Source organism: Cucurbita maxima, unplaced genomic scaffold (assembly GCF_002738345.1).
Source record: "Cucurbita maxima cultivar Rimu unplaced genomic scaffold, Cmax_1.0 Cma_Scf00021, whole genome shotgun sequence".
In the NCBI taxonomy this organism is placed as follows: domain Eukaryota; kingdom Viridiplantae; phylum Streptophyta; class Magnoliopsida; order Cucurbitales; family Cucurbitaceae; genus Cucurbita; species Cucurbita maxima.
The window spans coordinates 3,048,915-3,070,543 of record NW_019272037.1 but is presented as its reverse complement, the minus strand read 5'-3'; the positions used below and the strand labels follow the sequence as shown (position 1 = coordinate 3,070,543).

The 21,629-nt window shown below is 35.6% G+C and overlaps 5 protein-coding genes across 5 annotated transcripts; 4 read left to right on the top strand and 1 right to left on the bottom strand.

Moving 5' to 3' along the window:
* The first annotated feature begins 2,270 nt into the window (after positions 1-2,270).
* LOC111495325 (ABC transporter G family member 11) lies at positions 2,271-5,594 on the top strand. Its single transcript, XM_023145303.1, has 10 exons — positions 2,271-2,630; positions 3,017-3,306; positions 3,382-3,553; positions 3,650-3,772; positions 3,864-3,992; positions 4,074-4,268; positions 4,378-4,464; positions 4,536-4,808; positions 4,879-4,986; positions 5,067-5,594. Exons 1-10 carry the CDS (start codon positions 2,271-2,273, stop codon positions 5,421-5,423), a joined length of 2,094 nt encoding a protein of 697 aa, XP_023001071.1. The 3' UTR covers positions 5,424-5,594.
* Positions 5,595-6,044: 450 nt separating this feature from the next.
* LOC111495326 (probable 2-oxoglutarate-dependent dioxygenase AOP1) lies at positions 6,045-7,325 on the bottom strand. Its single transcript, XM_023145304.1, has 3 exons — positions 6,855-7,325; positions 6,446-6,782; positions 6,045-6,360 (listed from the first exon to the last, which is right to left on the bottom strand). The coding sequence occupies exons 1-3, from the start codon at positions 7,220-7,222 to the stop codon at positions 6,076-6,078; spliced, it is 990 nt and encodes a 329-aa protein (XP_023001072.1). The 5' UTR covers positions 7,223-7,325; the 3' UTR covers positions 6,045-6,075.
* A 2,199-nt stretch (positions 7,326-9,524) lies between these two features.
* On the top strand, positions 9,525-10,786 carry LOC111495249 (probable 2-oxoglutarate-dependent dioxygenase AOP1). The gene is made up of 3 exons (XM_023145200.1): positions 9,525-9,976; positions 10,049-10,385; positions 10,471-10,786. Exons 1-3 carry the CDS (start codon positions 9,609-9,611, stop codon positions 10,753-10,755), a joined length of 990 nt encoding a protein of 329 aa, XP_023000968.1. The 5' UTR covers positions 9,525-9,608; the 3' UTR covers positions 10,756-10,786.
* A 1,896-nt stretch (positions 10,787-12,682) lies between these two features.
* Positions 12,683-14,939, top strand: LOC111495266 (putative UPF0481 protein At3g02645). Its single transcript, XM_023145230.1, has 2 exons — positions 12,683-13,988; positions 14,367-14,939. The coding sequence occupies exons 1-2, from the start codon at positions 12,887-12,889 to the stop codon at positions 14,915-14,917; spliced, it is 1,653 nt and encodes a 550-aa protein (XP_023000998.1). The 5' UTR covers positions 12,683-12,886; the 3' UTR covers positions 14,918-14,939.
* A 3,112-nt stretch (positions 14,940-18,051) lies between these two features.
* On the top strand, positions 18,052-21,341 carry LOC111495637 (alcohol dehydrogenase-like 6). The gene is made up of 10 exons (XM_023145754.1): positions 18,052-18,251; positions 18,338-18,474; positions 19,044-19,081; positions 19,172-19,494; positions 20,056-20,138; positions 20,228-20,303; positions 20,393-20,454; positions 20,557-20,652; positions 20,734-20,895; positions 21,052-21,341. The coding sequence occupies exons 1-10, from the start codon at positions 18,215-18,217 to the stop codon at positions 21,166-21,168; spliced, it is 1,131 nt and encodes a 376-aa protein (XP_023001522.1). The 5' UTR covers positions 18,052-18,214; the 3' UTR covers positions 21,169-21,341.
* Positions 21,342-21,629: the final 288 nt, after the last annotated feature.

Here is a 21,629-nt window from a genome sequence, read left to right as displayed (position 1 = left end):
TAATTTAATTTTTTAAAATTTTGGGAATTGGGAGAATATAGAGAATTAATTGGATTTATTAATAATGTTTCCAGATAAAACTAAATAAATAAATAAATAAAAATAAGGAAAGATATTTTAATTGGAATTTGCGTATAAAAGGAAATTAGGAAAGGATTAATATTTTGAGTATTAAATAAAAATACAGATTTTGTTGGTGATTTGATGCCAAATATATAGTTTTTATTTTATTTAGGTTTGACCTAAATCTAGAAATATGTCATTTTTACCCTTCTGCTTATCTACTCTACCACTATAGTCCAACATAGAATTTTTATTTTATGACCAATTAGTTGTTGGTTGTAAAAGTCATTTCCAAGCTAAAAGTTGAAGTTGAATAATACTATAATACTTTATTATAGTATTAAAATTTAATCAATAATAAAGTTTTGAATAAATAATATTTTGATAAACTTAAATTAATTATAAATATTATAATTAACCCTAAATGTTTTATTTATTAATATTGAATTTTATAATTTGATAAAGTTTTTGGGCCCAATCCATTCGGATGGTCTTCCCTTCGGCCCATTTTGTTATTTATAAATTATATATATATATATATATATATATATATATATATATATAAAATAAAATTTAATGGTATGTCTCTTTATTTACCCAACACCAAAAACCAAAATAATTTATCAGGTTTAAAGCTAAGTTATAGGTATTGAGGGGTAGTTTAGGCATTAATAATTTTATTTTTTTTTATTGGATTTTAAATAATAGGGTAATCAAAGACGTTAAGCCACTCTCCTTAGAGTTGGTTGAAATTTCATTTATTGTCATTGAAGAATTCTGCCAAATTTTATTTTTCTAAAAGATAATTACAGACCCAATAATATTTTTATGAAATTAAAAAGGAAGTTGGTTAAAAAAAAAAAAAAAAAAAAAAGTATAAACTATAGTGATTATCAAAAATTAAAAATACCAATAAATGAAACATTTATTGAAATTTGTTAAATTTCATTTTTTTAAAACACTCTGCAATAATAATAATAATAATAATAATAATAATAATAATAATAATAATAAAAGAAATATGGGAGTGCTTTTAAAATAAAAATTGTAATAATAAAAGACTCTGATAGCAAAGGCATGACAGATTATATTCAATAGACAATATCATACTACTATATAAAGTTAAGATTCCTAGCATTGTATCATAGTCATGCCTTTATCTTAACCATATCAATAAAATTTTCAAATGTCGAACGAAGAAGTTGTGAGCTTCGAAGGTGTAGTCAAAAGTGACTATAGTATCGAATAAATGGTGTATTTTGTCGAGTCTTGATTAAGGAGAGACTGTTGGAGGGCTTTATAGATCTTAGTGGAGTCTCTATGGTGTAGTTTGTCGAATACGAGAATTGTTGAGGATTGTTTGAAGGAGTCCCATATTGACTGATTAGTGGATGATCATGAATTTATAAGTAAGAAGTACATATCATATGAGGCCTCTCGAAAAAGTCTAGAACAAAGTCACGAAAGCAGATAATATTAGTGTAGAAAGGTGTGATTACTAAGATAGGGTAGGGTAGTGTGTATGGGAGGGGCCAAGGGGTTGAATTTGAATGCAGAGCGGCTAAGGTTTTTAAGAGGCGATGAATTAATAGTCGGTTGGGGTGTGCGTGGCGAGGCTGACAGACTGCGAGGCCCATCTCCTTCCTCTGCAACCAAACTAACTGCTATTAAATGGCGGTTGACTCTTTAAATATGCAAAAAAAAATTGATTTAGATTTATTGGCATTAATTTTCCGAAGAGAAATTTTGCATAAAAAGCGAGAAAGTTTGGTTTCTGTTCATATCGATGCATGTGGATGAGTTAGAACGAACAGAGGAGAACAATTTAAAGAGAAAGGTCACTATTCCGCCATGGAAGGTAGAGCAAGCTGTCGGCCTTAGCATTCAATGCTCCTACCAACATCTACCAGTTCCCATTAATTACGGATTAGAAATATGGCTTCTCCTTCTTTCTTCCCTTCAATCTCTCCCAAAATTCTCATTCCACTGAACGTTTCATCGCTCATACGATTCGCAATTTTCTGTTCTTTCAGGCTCCTTTTGCATGGGCTTTCCCTTTTATCTTCTCTGATTCTTCTCGGTCTTAGTCACACGATACCCATTTCACCAATTTCTTTCTTTCATATATTTATACACTTTTTTTGGGTGGGGAAGCGGAGGAAAACAGTGGGGTGTTGGAGGAATTGGGAGTGGCGACTGCGGCGGAGATGGAGATTGAGGCGAGCAAATCGACGGGGAATGGGGCGGCGGGGATTGGTTTGAGCCCTTTGAGTGAGACGCTATGGCGAGAGAAGGCGAAAACGGAGATTGTTGGGGGGGTTTCTGCGAGATTGACATGGAAGGATCTGACGGTGATGGTGAGTTTAAGCAATGGAGAAGTTCAGAAAGTTTTGGAAGGATTGACTGGTTATGCAGAGCCTGGAACTTTCACTGCTTTAATGGGGCCTTCTGGTTCTGGAAAATCTACTCTTCTCGATGCTCTTTCGAGCCGTCTCGCTTCTAATGCCTTCCTCTCTGGTACTATTCTCCTCAATGGGCGCAAAACTAAGCTCTCCTTCGGCGCTGCGGTCTGTTCTCGTCTGTTTTGCTCTGTTCTACTCTGTTTTACTCTGCTCTGCTATACTAATGGCTCTTTTCATAATCTCTGGATTTTTTGGGTGATCATTTCCCATAAACATGATTAAAATTGAATTTTAGAAAAGGGTTTTTGAAGGGCGTGCAAGAATTCATTCATTTCGTGGTAGTTTGAGGTAATATATTGATTTTAATGCACTAAAATTGAGTTAGAATTACGTGGAGTTTCTTAAGTGGGTGGATGGGTTTATGAACATTGTTGCTTTCAGCTGAATAAAAGACGGCTGGGTATTGCTTTTCTTGTCTTTTTCCCATTTTTTCCGTCTTGGGAAACAAACACAAAAACTGAAAGAATTATTTGGTTTTTCTTGTCTCTCAGGCTTACGTGACTCAAGATGATAATTTAATCGGCACACTGACGGTGAGGGAGACGATAGCTTATTCGGCTAGGCTTCGTCTCCCCGATAAAATGCCATGGGAGCAGAAACGAGCTCTGATAGAGAGCACTATTATCGAGATGGGTCTTCAAGATTGCGCCGACACGGTCATTGGGAACTGGCATTTGCGTGGAATCAGCGGCGGCGAGAAGCGGCGGGTTAGTATCGCCATTGAAATTCTCATGAGACCTCGATTGCTCTTCCTCGACGAACCCACCAGTGGATTAGACAGGTATGTGGAAACCCTAAAGCTAGAAATCAAATCACCATTGATTTCTTAATTCAATTCTTTCGGTGATTTCCGCAGTGCTTCTGCATTCTTTGTTACTCAAACGCTGAGAGCTTTATCGAGGGATGGAAGAACAGTGATCGCCTCAATTCACCAGCCAAGTAGTGAGGTTTTTGAGCTGTTTGATCAACTTTACTTGCTTTCTGGAGGCAAAACTGTGTATTTTGGTCTAGTTTCAGAGGCTTATGAGGTGAGAGTTATTCCATTTTTGATCTAATGCGAGCTACAGAGCTAAGGTGTTCCGCCATTGTTGGAGGTTTTGATATTGAATTCTTGAACTGTGTAGTTCTTTGCTCAAGCTGGCTTTCCTTGCCCTGCTTTGAGGAACCCTTCTGACCATTTTCTTAGATGCATCAATTCAGACTTTGATAAAGTCAAGGCCACTCTCAAAGGTTCTATGAAATTAAGGGTATAACCTTTTGAGTTACTCTACGTTTTGTAGTTCATTTCCCTTTTACTCAATGCTGATTCTTAATCCCTTTTCTATTTCCTCCATTCAGTTTGAATCTAGTGATGATCCATTGGAGCAAATCAGCACGGCCGAAGCGATTCGAACTCTTATCGACTTCTATCGTTCATCACAACAGTGTTATGCAGCGAAAGAAAAGGTCGAGGAGATGTCGAAATTTGTAAGACTTCTACTGGCTACTATAATCCACTGCCGAATGATTGTTCAGTTGGAATGTTCCTGAAAGTTCTTTGTGTTGCAGAAAGGAACCGTGCTAGATTTGGGAGGCAGTCAGGCTAGTTTCTTTATGCAGGCGTTTACGTTGACGAAGCGTTCGTTCGTCAACATGTCGAGGGACTTCGGATATTATTGGCTCAGGCTTGTGATTTATGTTGTTGTAACCATCTGCATTGGAACCATCTACCTCAACGTTGGAACTGGCTACAATTCCATTCTGGTATTTGATTTTGTTTACTCTGTGGTGCACTTTATAAGACCATCCAAACGCCTGAGTTCATTGTTTAATACTCACAAGTTCATGTATCTTGATCTGTTATATGGTTTAGGCAAGAGGATCTTGTGCATCGTTCGTGTTTGGCTTTGTTACGTTCATGTCGATTGGAGGGTTCCCGTCGTTCGCAGAGGATATGAAGGTAAAATTCCATTGTTAAACACATTGAAAATGAGAATGATTCAAGTTTTGAGCATGATTTGTTTCCCCCAGGTGTTCCATAGGGAGAGATTGAATGGTCATTATGGCGTTGGTTCATTTGTGATTAGTAATACAATCTCAGCCATGCCATTCCTGATACTAATCACCTTCCTTTCTGGAACTATTTGTTACTTCATGGTTCGTCTTCATCCTGGTTTCGAGCATTACTTGTTCTTCGTGCTGTGTCTTTACGCTAGCGTCACTGTCGTCGAAAGCTTGATGATGGCAATTGCTAGTGTTGTCCCTAACTTCCTGATGGGCATTATCATTGGTGCTGGAATTCAGGTATGTTCATGTCGTGTCGTGTAATAGTTTCGATTTCTTCTTCTTATGTTTGCTGTATGATCAATGGCAGGGTATTTTCATGCTGGTTTCTGGTTACTTTAGGCTACCGAACGACATCCCGAAGCCATTTTGGCGCTATCCAATGTCGTATATCAGCTTCCATTTCTGGGCTTTGCAGGTAAAACAATAAACAAACAAACACTGTTCTTAAGACGAGGCTTCATGATTGATTAATATATAAACACTATGTATATTCAGGGTCAGTACCAGAATGATCTACTAGGCTTGACATTCGATAATCAGTCGCCAATGCTTCCGAAGCTACCAGGCGAGTACATCCTACGAGTCGTGTTTCAAATTGACTTGAACCGATCAAAATGGGTGAACCTCAGCGTCCTTTTTAGCATGATAGTGATCTACCGTCTCATCTTTGTCGTAATGATCAAGATTAATGAAGATGTGACTCCCTGGATCAGAGGATACATAGCAAGGAGAAGAATGCAGCAGAAAAATGGTATTGTGAACACAACAGTTGCCCCAGATGGCCTCACTCAGTCCCCTTCTTTAAGAAGTTACGTTGCTAACCGTACTACAACGAGGATGAGTAGGAGGTAAAGGCGTGGTTCGTAACGGTATATCGAGTTCATTCCATGTTAATATGACAAAGAGTTTGCCTGTTTTGGTGCAGTTTCATACTGCATATAAAAGAAGTTTTATGTTAGAATCTTAAGTCATTCATAGTAAGACTATTGGTTTTTATATGAAAGTGTTTTACTTGAAGCAACCAAATTTTCTTGAACGGTGAGATCACATATCAGTTAAAGGGGAACGAAACATTCTTTTATAAAGGTGTAGAAACCTCTCCAAAGATAACAATATTTACTAGCGGTAGGCTTGAGCGGTTCATAAACACTATAAGAACATAAATTTTTTCTGATGCTGAAAAGTATTGAAAAGTAAGAACATTGTAAGCAAAGTCTCTCTTGATGAAAAAAGTTGTTGGTGGAGGTTTGTCGGGGTGATTCGTCGAGAAACCCTTTGTCAACGCCCAAGCACACAATGTCCCAATCTCACTCATATACTCGAAACAATCTCTCTTAGCTCACATTTACGTTGCTTGCGCTAAAAGCAATCAAAACTACACGTTAGCCAATTTCTTGTCAAATAGAAGATCAAGCTACACAATTTGATCTTATCAAACATATACTAATGTAATGACTTTATACACAGAGAGCATTTGCATAATGGGAATTTGATGGGTTAATAGTTAATGCATGGGAATGCAAGTTCGGGAATCAAGGAGGCCATTTGCAACGCCACAATAGGCTTTAATAGCAGAAGGGGAGCTCTGGCCTTTCTCAGTGCTGTAGAAACGAAGGTAATCTTGATGATCAAACGCCTTAAACTGCTGCGGATGTTTGTCGTCCACCAATTCTTTTGGAATCTGAACAATCCCATCGTTGAACGAAAACAGCCCCACTGAGTATCTCTCTCTGTTTCCACTCATCGTCACTCTGTGCGGCGCCGAATATATCCTCCCATTGCTCCACGCCTGTCCCAACAACCCCACAATTCTTTGTAAGTTTCTGATGGGTTATTGCTAATTGTAATGGAATTTGAAGTTATTGGGAACTTACAAAGAAGGCATCTCCAGCCATGACGATGAATGATCTGGCAGAAGATTGAGCAGAAGGAGGCTGATATTCAACCCATCTGTTGTCTCTGGTCTTAATGTGTAACCCATTTACTGAATTCTGATGAAGAATGGTGAGGAAGCTCTTGTCGGTGTGGGGGAAAGCTCCCAAGTTCATCTCGTTCCGATGTGGGACTCTGTATTTGATCATCCGGAGAAGATATTTGGTGGATTGGGTGTGAGAAAGGAAGAGGCTTTTGAGGCCGTAGCTCTCGAACACCATCTTCTTCACCGTCTGCTCCAATTGGGACACCAATTCTGCGTAGGATTTGAGGTTTCCACTGCAAAATAGTATGAGGGTTAGCTCTGAAAGTGGGAAATAAAGGCAGAATGAATGAAGGGAAGAAAGTTACCAGAACAGAGGGTTTGGCCGGGAGGGCCACATGAGGTTGGAGAAAGATTGGATGTTGGAGGGAAGAAGAGGGTCTTCAATGCCCATGCTCTCATGGATAGGCATCAATGGGTTCTGCCCGAAGTAGCCATGGAAAGGCTTCTGAGACACATTCTGAACCTTCCTCTCCAATGGAACTTCGAACACCTCCTTCATGGCTTCCATCATCTTCACAGAACTCGCCTCCATTGAAACGCTGTCGCACAACGCTACAAAGCACCCATATTCTTCAAGTGCTTCCCGGACCTTCTCCCTCGTCGAACCCCACTTCCTCCCTCCGCTCTGCACATTGTGTGAACTAAATCTCACAACTGGAATCTCACCCGCCATTGATGAACACTAAAACTCAGCTCTGTTAAGTGTTTGTTGTCTGTGTTTTTGGCTTGGAAAATGTGGCACTAAAACACCCTTTTTATAACCCAAATTTTGAAAGTGGCATCTGTTTTTGTTGTTCTTAATGTAACGCTGGGCGGGGTTAGTGATTTGACTTGGAAGAAGAGAATTATAATTAATCAATTACCGACCACGCATTTTTCAAACATTTTTCTAATCATAATCTTTGTCAAACTATTAAACAACATGTTTCAGAATTCTGGTTTACTCCTTGGCACACCGTTTTTCAGCCGTCTTCTTTAATTTTTAATTAGTCTTTAATTAAACTCAAATTCTGTAGTTAACCCATAATTCTTTTGCTTACATCTTAATCCCCGTGTTTGACTTTCTAGTTTAAGATAATCTAAGAAGGAATTTAGGCGATGGATGTTGGATTGAATTAGAATAAAAACACGAACTTTATTAAGATAATCTTATTTGTTTTATTATAATATATATATATATATCGAATAAGTTGGAATATTAACTAACACAAGTATAATTCAGTTATAATTTACATGTGTCATATTAACTAACACAACAATTTCCCCAGAAAACGGTCACATTCTTATCTATTTTAAATGCTTTAATGGAACATTTAATGGGCATATGGAACCCTATGTAATCATAAATGTGTTGAATTTTCAAAAATAATTTAAACAAACATTATTGTATATAATATAAATAATACAAACCACCTTTGCATTACACTTGTGATATTATTTTATTTGCGATACGTGGCATTTGATGCATAGCTAATATAAGCTTAAAAGTCAATAAGGATTGCATTTTTTTAATTTATGGGCCAATTTCACTTTTATAATGATGGATGGATTTATAAATAAAATTAAAATTTAGAGGATAAATTTGCAAGCATATACTCATTAGTGAGCTAAAAAAAGACGAATCCATTCAAATTTGAAGCTTCAAGATAACGACGGGCTATTAGTTCAATGGTAAAGCATGCCCCTAATAATTACGTCGAAGATCTTATCAATATTATTATTTTTTTAAAAAGAAAACCCTTCGATTTAAAACAAATTATATATGTATCTATAACCCTTCATTAATATAGTCAGTATTAAACATATATATATACTTTGGTTTGTGACTCAAAAATGAAGAGCACTCTTTCAGGTATTTGTGTGGTATAATGTCCTTTTCATAAAGTCTGCATCCAAAATTTCAACTATATATTAGTTTTAAAAAATAATGTCCTTCTTCATTTATAAAATAATGTAAACTATTTAATGCTACCATCTAATATGTAAATGTAACAATATTTGACCACTCAATTATTTGTTTATTATATTATATTTTATGGTACTTTTTTCAAAATTAAATTAATTCTAATATAAAATTAAATAATTATAATTAAAAAGAAAAAGAAAATTGCATCACTATTTTGAATTTATTAGTATTTTTGTTTCAAAAGTTTGAAGGTAGCATATTGCTCTATGCCATCAATATTCTATTAATTACTAATTGACACGTGATGTCACACTGTATTTTTATTAATTTTTTTTTAAATATATTCTATTGAAAATCTGATGTCACACGATTTTAATTATATTTATTTTGTCTTCGTCTTTCATTTTCTTTTTGTTTTATGGGTTGAAATATATTCATTATATCGGTAACATTTTAAGATAAAAGATAATATAATATTTATTAATATAAAAATCATTCCTCTCTAAAGTCAATAATAATATTTATTAAAAAAAAAAATGGGGAAATTGACATTTTGAAACGGCTCCAAAACCCAACACGATTCATTGCCAATAGCTTATCTTGAAAGCCACTTTTCCACAAAATCTTGCGGTCGGTGACATAAAAATTATGTTCATTAGATACGGTTCCATGGATACATGAACGTTAATTCGTTACCCAAATTCATATTAGAATATAGTCTTTTTATCTTTATTAAATTAGAAAAGTATTTAATAATTAATCAATTCTTAGATTGTTTTGAATAAGAGAATCAAATTATAAATTGGGTTAATTCAGAATTTGAGTTTAATTAAAGACTAATTAAAAATTAAAGAAGACGGCTGAAAAACGGTGTGCCAAGGAGTAAACCAGAATTCTGAAACATGTTGTTTAATAGTTTGACAAAGATTATGATTAGAAAAATGTTTGAAAAATGCGTGGTCGGTAATTGATTAATTATAATTCTCTTCTTCCAAGTCAAATCACTAACCCCGCCCAGCGTTACATTAAGAACAACAAAAACAGATGCCACTTTCAAAATTTGGGTTATAAAAAGGGTGTTTTAGTGCCACATTTTCCAAGCCAAAAACACAGACAACAAACACTTAACAGAGCTGAGTTTTAGTGTTCATCAATGGCGGGTGAGATTCCAGTTGTGAGATTTAGTTCACACAATGTGCAGAGCGGAGGGAGGAAGTGGGGTTCGACGAGGGAGAAGGTCCGGGAAGCACTTGAAGAATATGGGTGCTTTGTAGCGTTGTGCGACAGCGTTTCAATGGAGGCGAGTTCTGTGAAGATGATGGAAGCCATGAAGGAGGTGTTCGAAGTTCCATTGGAGAGGAAGGTTCAGAATGTGTCTCAGAAGCCTTTCCATGGCTACTTCGGGCAGAACCCATTGATGCCTATCCATGAGAGCATGGGCATTGAAGACCCTCTTCTTCCCTCCAACATCCAATCTTTCTCCAACCTCATGTGGCCCTCCCGGCCAAACCCTCTGTTCTGGTAACTTTCTTCCCTTCATTCATTCTGCCTTTATTTCCCACTTTCAGAGCTAACCCTCATACTATTTTGCAGTGGAAACCTCAAATCCTACGCAGAATTGGTGTCCCAATTGGAGCAGACGGTGAAGAAGATGGTGTTCGAGAGCTACGGCCTCAAAAGCCTCTTCCTTTCTCACACCCAATCCACCAAATATCTTCTCCGGATGATCAAATACAGAGTCCCACATCGGAACGAGATGAACTTGGGAGCTTTCCCCCACACCGACAAGAGCTTCCTCACCATTCTTCATCAGAATTCAGTAAATGGGTTACACATTAAGACCAGAGACAACAGATGGGTTGAATATCAGCCTCCTTCTGCTCAATCTTCTGCCAGATCATTCATCGTCATGGCTGGAGATGCCTTCTTTGTAAGTTCCCAATAACTTCAAATTCCATTACAATTAGCAATAACCCATCAGAAACTTACAAAGAATTGTGGGGTTGTTGGGACAGGCGTGGAGCAATGGGAGGATATATTCGGCGCCGCACAGAGTGACGATGAGTGGAAACAGAGAGAGATACTCAGTGGGGCTGTTTTCGTTCAACGATGGGATTGTTCAGATTCCAAAAGAATTGGTGGACGACAAACATCCGCAGCAGTTTAAGGCGTTTGATCATCAAGATTACCTTCGTTTCTACAGCACTGAGAAAGGCCAGAGCTCCCCTTCTGCTATTAAAGCCTATTGTGGCGTTGCAAATGGCCTCCTTGATTCCCGAACTTGCATTCCCATGCATTAACTATTAACCCATCAAATTCCCATTATGCAAATGCTCTCTGTGTATAAAGTCATTACATTAGTATATGTTTGATAAGATCAATTTGTGTAGCTTGATCTTCCATTTAAATTTTATCTCTTTAATATGGATGAATATAAAATCTTTTTCTTTTTCGAGCTTCCATTCAAGATTTTGAAACCCCGGATTATTAAGGAGAGATTTTTATACCATACTCTTCGTTCCCCTCTCTCACCAACGTGGAAACTTACAATTCAACAATCTACCTTCCTTTAGGGTCAGTATCCTTGCTGACACTAATTACTCCCTACATTCAATATGGTATGTCACACTAAAGATGATCCATATTTAATGATTTCAATATTTTCTTATGACATATTGAAAGTCTGTGGTTTATTAAAATGTTCTAAAAATTCATGAATTAAATAAACAAACGTGAAAGTTAAAGCTACTAAGCTTATAATTTGATCATTAATCAGATTAGTGGAATGAACATTTTTAAGGTATGAAGTTCGATTTCATACAAAGTCAATTATCATCTATTTATTTTTAATAAATTAAAAAATAATATTTATTTGGGATTCATTTTCTTTCCATTTGTATTTCCAAATTGCACGTTTAAGAAAAGTTTTTAAGCTGAAAAACAAAATATAAAAAATTTATTAAAAAAGAAAAAGTCAAATTAGTGACGTCATTCATAAATTAAAAGTCCTTCCCAAAATTTAGTTGCTTTGGAATTTTATTTATTTATTAAATTTAATCATTTTTGTAAATGATATACACAAAATTTGTTAATTTAATAATTAATATTATTGAGTTTATTAGCCCCCAATCGCATATGTCTTTAGTGTCTCTGAATATTGTAGTTGACAATCTTGACCATTTTTTTAAAAAAAGTAAAATTTTTGTTAATTAATAGTAATAACGGCCGGAAACAGCTGACCAACGGCGGCCGGCGACTGACAAAACCACCACCAACTAGGTCAAACAAAAGTCGTCATAACGTTTGGGGTTTAATTTGTTGAGTCGTGAACGCAAGTTAATTTGACTTCTTTATTACCTAATATTAATAAATAAATAAATGATATAAACACATTTTTAATGAATTAATTTATTCACAAGTAAATGTCTACGTAGACAAATGATTTTTTAATCTACATTTTATAAAATTATAGTGGAAAAATGGTTACCCTTAATTATAAAATAATAATACATTGCTAAAAGACCATACAACAAATTTACATTTATAAATAATTAAAATAACAATATTTTCTTGTTCCTGTTATTTCCGAAAATAATAAATAATAATAATAATCAGGTTGGAAAGTGGAAATATTGGATCCAAGAAAATGGCAATAATAAAATTATCTCTGTCACTTATCATAGAAATTTTCACGAAATTATTTTCAATAATTAAGGAAAATGACAATGTGGATAAGATTAATTTTGAAGCTAATATTCTATGTTTTTTTTAGAGTATCTAGTTGCATCGGATTATAATATTTATTATCCAATTATTATCAGGGTGTGGAGTCTATCCTTAACACCCTAGGACAGATAAAAGACTATATGAAATAAGTTAAAATAGATTATATCTATTAACAGTAAGTTTGACCTATTACAAATGGTATTAGAGCCAGTTGTATGCCAATGAGTATGTTGACTCTCAAGGGAGTGGACGAGGACGCTAGTTCGTAAGTGGTAGATTGTGAGATTTAACGTCAGTTAGAGAAGGAAACGAATGGCCCCTCGAGGGAGTGGATTCTGAGGTCTCGAACATTATTTACAAGGACGTGAAAATTGTTTTACAAACTATGAGGTTAACGATTATAGGGTTTGATTGAGTTGAGTTAGCTCGTTAGATTTTGATTGGTTGAAAGAGGAATAAAGAAAGTCAAGTGGGCTGGTGGTCGTTGTTTGATCGTACATTCAATGTGTGTTTTCTAAACTAAGAACATAAACATGGTGTTCTTCAAGAAAAGGAAAAAAAAACGTGGATATCTACGAAATAAAATAATGTTAACATCCAATCTTAATCCAAACAAAAACCTTATAATCACTCCAATGATTATGTCAATTGATGTAAGATCTTCAAAAAGCATATAAACCGGTGGGGGTTCATCCGCAGTCGTTCATGTTCCATTATCAACACATGAACAACGCAATGAAACCATTGGATGAAGGCAGCCCCTGTTCTTCCTCACCTTCAATTCTCAGATCAAAATCCGGCGAAAGAAGATGGGTCGTTTACATTAACGACATCATCTATAAACACCTCAAAAACCCCAAATCCGACATCTCTTCCTCGATCTTCATTGTCCCAAAATTCCTCAGCGCCGCAAAGCCACAACATTATACCCCGCAGTTCTTGGCTTTAGGTCCTTACCATCATTTCTCTCAAGAACTTTATGATAATATGGAGCGTTATAAACTTATGATTGCCAATCAAATTAGACACCAAATTGAATTTCAATCCTTTGTGTGTCGGCTGTCCCAGCTTGACCTTCATATTCGCGGCTCATACCACCGCCGTTTGGATCTTGATGCTGATACTCTGGCTCTCATTATGGCCATCGATGCTCTGTTCTTGCTCGAGCTTCTTTATTCACAAGTCCAAAACCATGATCTTCTCCGTCCTCTTAACAAATTCATTACTGTTTCGAGGTGCAAGAGATTGAGTAATGATGCTGTTGTGCGGGACATTGTGAAGCTCGAGAATCAGATTCCGTTGTTCGTTTTGAGAGAGATTTTCGCGGCGGCGATTCAATGTGAGGCGACTGAATCCGATGATTTGCTTGCCTCTGTTTTGGTGGGTTTTTGCATTGAAATTTCCCCTTTGAATCTGACGGTGGGTCGTCGTGGTGTCATTGATTGTGCGCATGTTTTGGATATTTTGTACCGCTTGATTTTGCCGGAGAATTTGGAATGCTCCGGCGAAGACGACGGCCCTAAGGAGCAGCCTGGGAATATCCAACATTCGAGATCTTTGAAGGGTAATTATTTGTGGTCGTATCCTTGGAATTGGATGTTGGATTGCTTCAAAATATTGAGGGGTTCTAAGAAAGTTTTTGAATTTATTGGACGTTTGTTGGACCTGCTGCCGATTGTCGGCGGCTTGGTTTCATCCATGGAAGAAAATCCCGACAGAAACAGAGTCGAAATCTTGATAGAAGACAAGACGCCCTTAATGGAAGCCGGCATCAAGATTCCGACAGCCTCCCAACTTTTCGACACCGGTAAGAACAAAATGTGGTGGGGTGAATTGTTAGGAGAAAATTTCAATATCATATCATGGGATTCTTAACATGACATTAAAGTCATGTATTCTTAAATATTGAACAAAGAAGTTATACCTTCGAAAGTGTAGTCAAAAGTGACTCAATTGTCGAATAAATGGTGTACTTTGTTTGATGGTCAATTAAGGTAAGGTTGTTCGAGATCTCACTCAAGTATCAAATAAATGGTGTACTTTGTTCAAGGGTCAATTAAGGTGAGGCTGTTCGAAGACTTCATAGGTCTCAAAAGAAGCTCTATAGAATACATTTTCATTAGACAATTGGTGATTATTAATCGAAAATCTATATTTGTGAATTGGGTGTTGATGAATTTTTCAGGGGTCAGCTTCAAACAAAGCGCAAGCATTAAAACAATAAAATTCGAGGCAGAAAGCGTGACGTTGTTCCTCCCAGTGATCAAACTGGGAGCAAATTCAGAAGTAATCCTACGAAATTTGGTTGCATACGAAGCCATGGCGATGCCGGATTTCTTGGCTTTCAGTCGCTACATGCATCTAATGAACAGCTTGATCGACACCGCCGAGGATGTCAAGATACTCAAAGACGCAGAGATCGTGGTGATGAATGGGATGAAGAAAGATGAGGAGGTTGCAGTCCTTTTCAATGGGATAATGACGAACAGTTCTATGGGATTGAGCGCCGCAAAAGAGCTGGACGAGGCCATCAATGGCGTGAACAAGTACTATAAAGGGAGGCCGAAAGTGAAGGCGAGTAGGGCGATTAAGAAATATGTTTACAGTTCGTGGAGGATTCTGGCGTTGATGGCTACGCTCATGGTTTTGGGCTTGTTGGTTCTGCAATCCTTTTGCTCTGTTTATAATTGCCCTCGTTTGTTTGGTACTTTGGATATTGGGGGAGATAATTCTTGAATGCCTTTGGGATGTAAATAAAAATTTAATTTGATTCTTTTATTTTTTTTATGTAAAAAAAAAAAATATATATATATATATATATATATTGGAGAGAGAAACTAGTGTCCGAGAAGAGTTTGTATTGTGAGATCACATGGATTAGGGAGGGAAAGAAAGCATTTGGTGGAAACCTTTCAATATTAAAACCAAGGGAAGTCCAAAGGAAATGCTTAATAAGAACAATATCGGTTAGCAGTGGCTTGAGTTATTATCAATGATATCAAAATTAAGTTTTGATCTTGAGATCGTGGGTTATGAGTCCACCACGATTTTGTTGCATCACTCTGATTACTTTATAAGTTAGACGCTAACGGTGCGAGCAGAATGGTTAAGAGTGGACATCTCTCACCTCTCCGTATAAGACAAAAAATAAATAAATTGAATGATATTTATTTATTTATATTAAATGAAGCTAATCTAAAGGAGTGGTGCATAGGTGGTCGACCTTATCAAATATGGATGCAAAACCCATTGAAAATGACAAGCATGTGACACAACCAAAACACACAAAAAAACCAAACAATATGACGTAATAAAACACAATAATTACGTACCGATATAAAATAATAAAGGATAAATCTTCATATCTCCCCACCCGAAGTGATTTTGTGCTGCTGCTGCTGCTGCTGGCGGCCACTCGCAGCTTCCATGGGCCTTGCAGAAGAAGAAGAGAACCCAAGGTAGCCAAGGACGACTTGCCGCCGCGCCCCACATTGACGGCGGCGGCGAGTTGAACCGCCGGCAAGTCATCCTTGGCTGCATTCAACTCCCTACTCCTTTTGGAAGGCAGTGGAAGCAAACCAAAAAAACACCATAAACAAGTGGTTGGGGTTGGGTTTGGGGTTGGGGTGTGGGTTTAGGGTGGAGGATGGGGTTATATAGATGCGAATTTGGGTGACTCAAGTTCATGGCTCATCAAAGTTCATTGTATGCAATTTTTTAGGTTCTTTTTAACCTAACAAAACCCATCTAAATCTTCCACCTAAAAATATTATTTATTTATTTATTTATTCCCCGTGTGAAAACTTCAAAACCCTTTTTTTTAATTATTTAATCGAATTTTGATAAATTAAATTTTTTATTTGATATAATCTTAAAGTTTTGTTTTTATATATACACATATATTTATTTATTTAATTTTTGACAGCCAATGGACAGACTGAAAAAGCCACCGCCCAACACACATAATAATAAATCCCTATCTTGTTTCCATCCTTTCCCCCCAAAAAGAGAATTTCATGGCTATGTTTATAAATTAAAAAAAAAAAAACAAAATTAAATATTTTTTTACTATAAAAAATACAATTAATACGGCTGTGTTTTCCTTTCACCCCCACTCCATCTTGATGTGACATGACTATTTTTTTTTTTTAACTATTAAAGAATGAATTACACCGAAATTAGATATTTTAATACATTGTTCGAGACTTGCTGCATGCAACTGTGTTTTAAGTTAGGAAAGTAACGACCATAATTAAATTTGATAAACTCGATATATTATTTTTTAATACTAAATATTATATAGGATGAGTATAGAAGAAGAAGGTCCATTGTATGCTATAAAAGTATTGTAAGTAATTTTTCCTTTAATGGGTTGAATGTGGTCCCTTTGGTGTTAATAAATGAATCTTGATAGCGAGGTTTTATAAGGTCCACTTATGGGTATTTTTGTTTTTTCTTTTAAATTTTATAAATTTTCATTATTAAAAATAAATAAATAAATATCCTATAGGTTCCCAAAGGGAAAGGGTTTGGTGGTAATTCAAGATAGGACTAGAAGATGCAACTAGATTTCCAAATAGTATTTTAAAATGGCACATTTATATATATATATATATATATTAATGCAAAAATAATTCAAATATTATGATTGGTTGTCATTTTGAAAAAGAAAAAAAGAAAAAAATTTGGGTTTGATAGCGTGAATTGGGAGCATGGCGTGACAAGGAGAAACGAAAATGGTGGCTATGTTGTCTCTTTGTTCATTTTTTGTGATTATTATGTTCTTCCTTTCTTTTCTTTCGTTACGAATTTCGATGTCTATATCATCGTGTATTTAATGAGAGGACAAATTTTGAAAGTAGTGATTTTAGGTTAACTTTTGATTCTAGAAATCATTATGTTTTACAAAAGGGTATTGGTGAAAAAAAAAAAATAAAACGTCTAAATTTTATACCTTAATAGAGTTTTGGCTATAAAAGACGAGCCAAATCGAATCAATGTCGAGATTTCTATAAAAATTTAGTTTGTGAAGTGAATTTAAGTTTATGTCGATTTATATGGGTTTGACATGACTCTAACACTTGATCATCTGATTATCTCTTTTAGAAGCGCACTTCACTCAAAAGATGGAGCTTGAGAGTGTTTTGAACCCAATCAAAAGGTCGGTTTTCAATGGTCTTGGAACGTAATCAATTGGGTTTTGGACTTGCCAAAATTCAATGAACCTATTTTTGGACCAAATTGAACCTAAGTGGTCTAATTAGACCAAATTAATAAATATATTCGATGAAACAATTATGATTTGAAAAATATTTTTGAGTAGCAAGTACCAATGACACACAGCCGACAAGATCCAGCCGCAACAACTCCACAAATTGCATTTTCTTTTGTATTTTTTTTCGAAATCAAATTAGAAAAAGAACAAAAAGAAAACTTTTTTAAGGTAAAAATTAGTTTTTTAATTAAAATATCATTTTAGTCAAATTTTGCGATTGTACTTTTAATAAATTTTAAATTTATTTTTTTTAAAAAAATATACATTAATATTTGTTATAATTTTTTAAAGCTAAATTTATAAAAATGTTCGCGAAAAATTTAAAATTTATTTTTGAAAATTTAAATGTGTTTTTTAGATTTTTTTTTTAAAATTTCAAGTTATTATTAAAACTTTTAAATATTTAGTGCAACGATTAAAGTCATTGTTTTAATTTAGCCATTTTTTTATTATACAGTAAATTTTGAGTTTCTGAAAATATTATTATTATTTAAACCATTAAAGAAAATAAAATAGATTAAATTAAAGTTTAGAGAATAATAATATATAAAAATAAAAAAGGAAAAAGGTTTGGTGGTGCTTGCTTGTGAGCCCGACGCCCCCCTCCATCTCCACCAACCGCACCTACCACCAAAGGCGAATGATAGAAACTCGCAGCTCCTTCGCCTGTTCAAGGCGACTCAATACAATTCTTCCCAGACTCCGCTGGAAGAATTCCCTCCGAATCAGTATTTTTCTTGCGCTTCAATCTCACCGGGATGTCGTCTTCTTCCCCTGCGGTTCTTACTTGCAAAGGTAATACTTCTGGATTTCTTTCTTGTATTCTACCATCCTCAGCTTCCTAAATTACTTGTATCTCATTTTTCGTAATTCGATTGAAGCCGCGGTCGCTTGGGGACCTGGAGAGCCATTGGTGATTGAGGAGGTGCAAGTGAGTCCTCCTCAACCTATGGAGATCAGAATTAAAGTTGTCTGCACTTCTTTGTGTCGCAGTGATTTCTCTGCGTGGGAAACTCAGGTTCTTACTTCCATTCTAGATGAAATGAATTTTTATTTTCGCAATTTATGCGGATGGATCGTCGTTGACCGATGTCAATTAATATTTCGTTGATAAGTAGAACAATGTGATTGATTATGTAAATGCTAATTATACATCATTTGAGTCCTGCGATTGATTTTATGTTCTGTAAAAATTGGATAGCCAGATCCATTATTGTTCAAAGTTTTGTTTGAGCTCAGGACGTACATACAAAACTTGCAGTAATCTCGTTTGATAATAGCGATGGAGGTCAACCTTTTATTAGCGAACGAAGAAATCAATACAAATCGTGGATTGAAATATACTTTATATTTTTCTCATCAAGCCGTTTTTTTTTTCTTTTGTAAAATCGCATTATATGAACTTGAACTTTTTAGCTTCTATTGAATTTTGTTCTACCAGCTTGTAATCTTGTAACACGTTGTTTACCTTTTGTTGGTATAAGCTTGTAAAGGCCAGCGAAAGGAAATTATGGAGTCTTTGCATTATGTTTCATGATGAAGACGAAGATTTGAACCTTCTGAAATAATTACTTGTTGCTTTTGTAGGCTATTTTTCCTCGCATTTTTGGCCATGAAGCATCAGGGTAACTTCTTTATTTTTCAGTGTTGAAATGTAAAGCAGCGATTCAGTTTCATCTCATTGGAAAATAATGATCTTCCATTTTATTTTTCAGTATTGTTGAGAGTGTTGGTCCTGGAGTGACTGAATTCAGTGAAGGTGATCACGTGCTTACACTATTCACTGGAGAATGCAAAACATGTAGGCAGTGCACATCAGGTAAAAGCAATATGTGCCAAGTTTTGGGACTAGAGAGGAGAGGTGTAATGCATAGTGATCAGAAGACCCGATTCTCTATCAAAGACAAACCAGTTTATCATTATTGTGCGGTTTCAAGTTTCAGTGAATATGCCGTGGTGCACTCAGGGTGTGCTGTCAAAGTCAGCTTGGCTGTACCTCTTGAGAAAATATGTCTTTTAAGTTGTGGAGTGGCTGCAGGTATACTTGCATGCTTAGTTGAATTCTTTCGTTTGATTTCTTCAATGTGGTCGAAGGGTTTGGATAAATCATATCACATCTTGTCGTTCATAACTATGTATATATTCAGAATAGAATACAAGAAGTAAGAAAAAGTATGTATATTAAGAAAGTAATGCAACGCATGTGGAAGGTAGTGAACTGAAACTTGCATGTCTACAATGGCTTATTGATTCTTTTATGTGATCAGTTAAAAAGGAGTAAGATTCATCCTTAGCTACTTTATTAGCATACTTATATGGTCTTCTTTGAGATTCATCCTTAGCTACTTTATTAGCGTACTTATATGGTCTTCTTTGAATTTAAGTTGAAATATGGACTGTAAATCAGACTAATTTTTGTCTTACCTTTTCATTCTCCCCTTTGTCTGAACCCACCTATCGTGTTACTAAACTATCCTGTAGATTTCAACTAATTTATGCTTGAATTGAAGAGATTTATTTTTCTTTTTAATTATTGAATTGAAGCAATGTTCTGCTCAACAGTCTAGGGGATGTTACTTATAAAATGTGCTTTCTTTAGGGTTGGGTGCTGCTTGGAATGTCGCTGATATATCTGAAGGTTCAACTGTGGTGATATATGGTCTTGGGACTGTAGGTCTATCTGTAAGTATTATGTTTTGTGAATATCTCTGTAGTGACCTCTGGCAAATTTGGAAACGAATTGATTAATCTTTTTTCTGTCTTACCAAAAGGTTGCACAAGGTGCCAAAGTTAGGGGTGCATCGCAAATAATTGGCGTTGATATTAATCCTGAAAAGGGTGAAATAGGTACTTCATTCTTCTTTGAGAACGAAATTTTCTTTTCATAATTTTTTTTAGAAACTGTGTTGACAAAGGAAATAATTCCATTCTTGCAGCCAAAACTTTTGGGATCACTCATTTTGTTAATCCGAAGGAGTGCAATGAATCCATTCAACAGGTATTACTCTCTACAACCTAACAACTGTCCAAAATCTCGATGATAAAAATTCAAATGGGTTTCTTTGTGAATTTTCATCTAATCTTCGTTTATTTCTCGTAGGTCGTGAATCGAATTACTGATGGCGGGGCTGATTATGCATTTGAATGTATAGGTGACACAGGAATGATAACTACTGCATTGCAGTCCTGTTGTCAAGTTAGTGTTGTTTTGCTCTGCATTTATTTGATGAAGTTTCTTCCATAAAGCTGATTAATTTCTTTCAACATCTTGGTTCAGGGTTGGGGTTTGACTGTTACATTAGGTGTCCCAAAAGTGAATCCAGAACTAACAGCCCACTATGGAGTATTTCTTAGTGGGAGAACATTAAAAGGATCCCTTTTTGGCGGATGGAGACCAAAATCTGATCTCCCCTCATTGGTAGACATGTATACCAAGAAGGTAATAAAAGCTTTATGTTTAACGATTGAATCTGATACTTCCTGCTTCAATGCGCTTTAGCATTTCCCTCTTAAATCACAAGCATGGTATGCATATTCGGATCATTCTTGGATACAGAGCTTATAGATGTGACGCTTGACAAAATCTCATATGCAGGAAATTCAAATTGACGAGTACATCACACACAACATATCCTTTGAAGATATCAACCAAGCTTTCAGTCTCATGAAGGAAGGGAAGTGTTTACGTTGTGTTATTCACTTACCAGCATGATTTTATATTAATTAAATCCATCTTCGGTGCTTTTTGCTAGTTGTTCAAATTCCTGGTTTTCTATTTCGTAATCTATTTGCTGGGAGTTCTGATATTTGTACGCTTCGTTGGATTGAGATATTTTGAGGTGCTTTTTTTGGGGGGTAAAGAATAACATTGTTACTTAGAATCAAGACTTAGGGCCTTTTGTTTTAAAATTCCTCGAGGAGCAGAGATATTTTGAAGCTTCCTGGGCATTAAATTTCATGAACTGAACGAAATAATGGAAGATAAAACTTCATCTAGACTAGGCAACCCTTTTCTTGTAGTTAAGTGACATTCGCTAGGATATGATAGATTGGAAGTTTGTCAAGAAGGTATATGTCCCCATTCAATCCCACACGTGCCATTTCAAAATTAAGAATTGAAATTGGCAAATGTGGAGATATGGTTTTTAGTCATTTACTTGAAAAATTAGTGGA

Excerpts from the sequence above, each read along its gene's own strand:
- LOC111495637 (XM_023145754.1), top strand. The coding sequence starts at position 18,215 with ATGTCGTCTTCTTCCCCTGCGGTTCTTACTTGCAAAG. Across the intron at positions 18,252-18,337 it reads TGCGGTTCTTACTTGCAAAG|CCGCGGTCGCTTGGGGACCT; the intron begins GTAATACTTCTG and ends ATTCGATTGAAG. Across the intron at positions 19,082-19,171 it reads TTTGGCCATGAAGCATCAGG|TATTGTTGAGAGTGTTGGTC; the intron begins GTAACTTCTTTA and ends TTTATTTTTCAG.
- LOC111495249 (XM_023145200.1), top strand. The coding sequence starts at position 9,609 with ATGGCGGGTGAGATTCCAGTTGTGAGATTTAGTTCACACAATGTGCAG. Across the intron at positions 9,977-10,048 it reads CGGCCAAACCCTCTGTTCTG|TGGAAACCTCAAATCCTACG; the intron begins GTAACTTTCTTC and ends ACTATTTTGCAG. Across the intron at positions 10,386-10,470 it reads TGGCTGGAGATGCCTTCTTT|GCGTGGAGCAATGGGAGGAT; the intron begins GTAAGTTCCCAA and ends TTGTTGGGACAG.
- LOC111495326 (XM_023145304.1), bottom strand. The coding sequence starts at position 7,222 with ATGGCGGGTGAGATTCCAGTTGTGAGATTTAGTTCACACAATGTGCAG. Across the intron at positions 6,783-6,854 it reads CGGCCAAACCCTCTGTTCTG|TGGAAACCTCAAATCCTACG; the intron begins GTAACTTTCTTC and ends ACTATTTTGCAG. Across the intron at positions 6,361-6,445 it reads TGGCTGGAGATGCCTTCTTT|GCGTGGAGCAATGGGAGGAT; the intron begins GTAAGTTCCCAA and ends TTGTTGGGACAG.
- LOC111495266 (XM_023145230.1), top strand. The coding sequence starts at position 12,887 with ATGTTCCATTATCAACACATGAACAACGCAATGAAACCATTGGATGAA. Across the intron at positions 13,989-14,366 it reads CTCCCAACTTTTCGACACCG|GGGTCAGCTTCAAACAAAGC; the intron begins GTAAGAACAAAA and ends TGAATTTTTCAG.
- LOC111495325 (XM_023145303.1), top strand. The coding sequence starts at position 2,271 with ATGGAGATTGAGGCGAGCAAATCGACGGGGAATGGGGCGGCGGGGATT. Across the intron at positions 3,307-3,381 it reads CCCACCAGTGGATTAGACAG|TGCTTCTGCATTCTTTGTTA; the intron begins GTATGTGGAAAC and ends TGATTTCCGCAG. Across the intron at positions 4,809-4,878 it reads TCATTGGTGCTGGAATTCAG|GGTATTTTCATGCTGGTTTC; the intron begins GTATGTTCATGT and ends GATCAATGGCAG.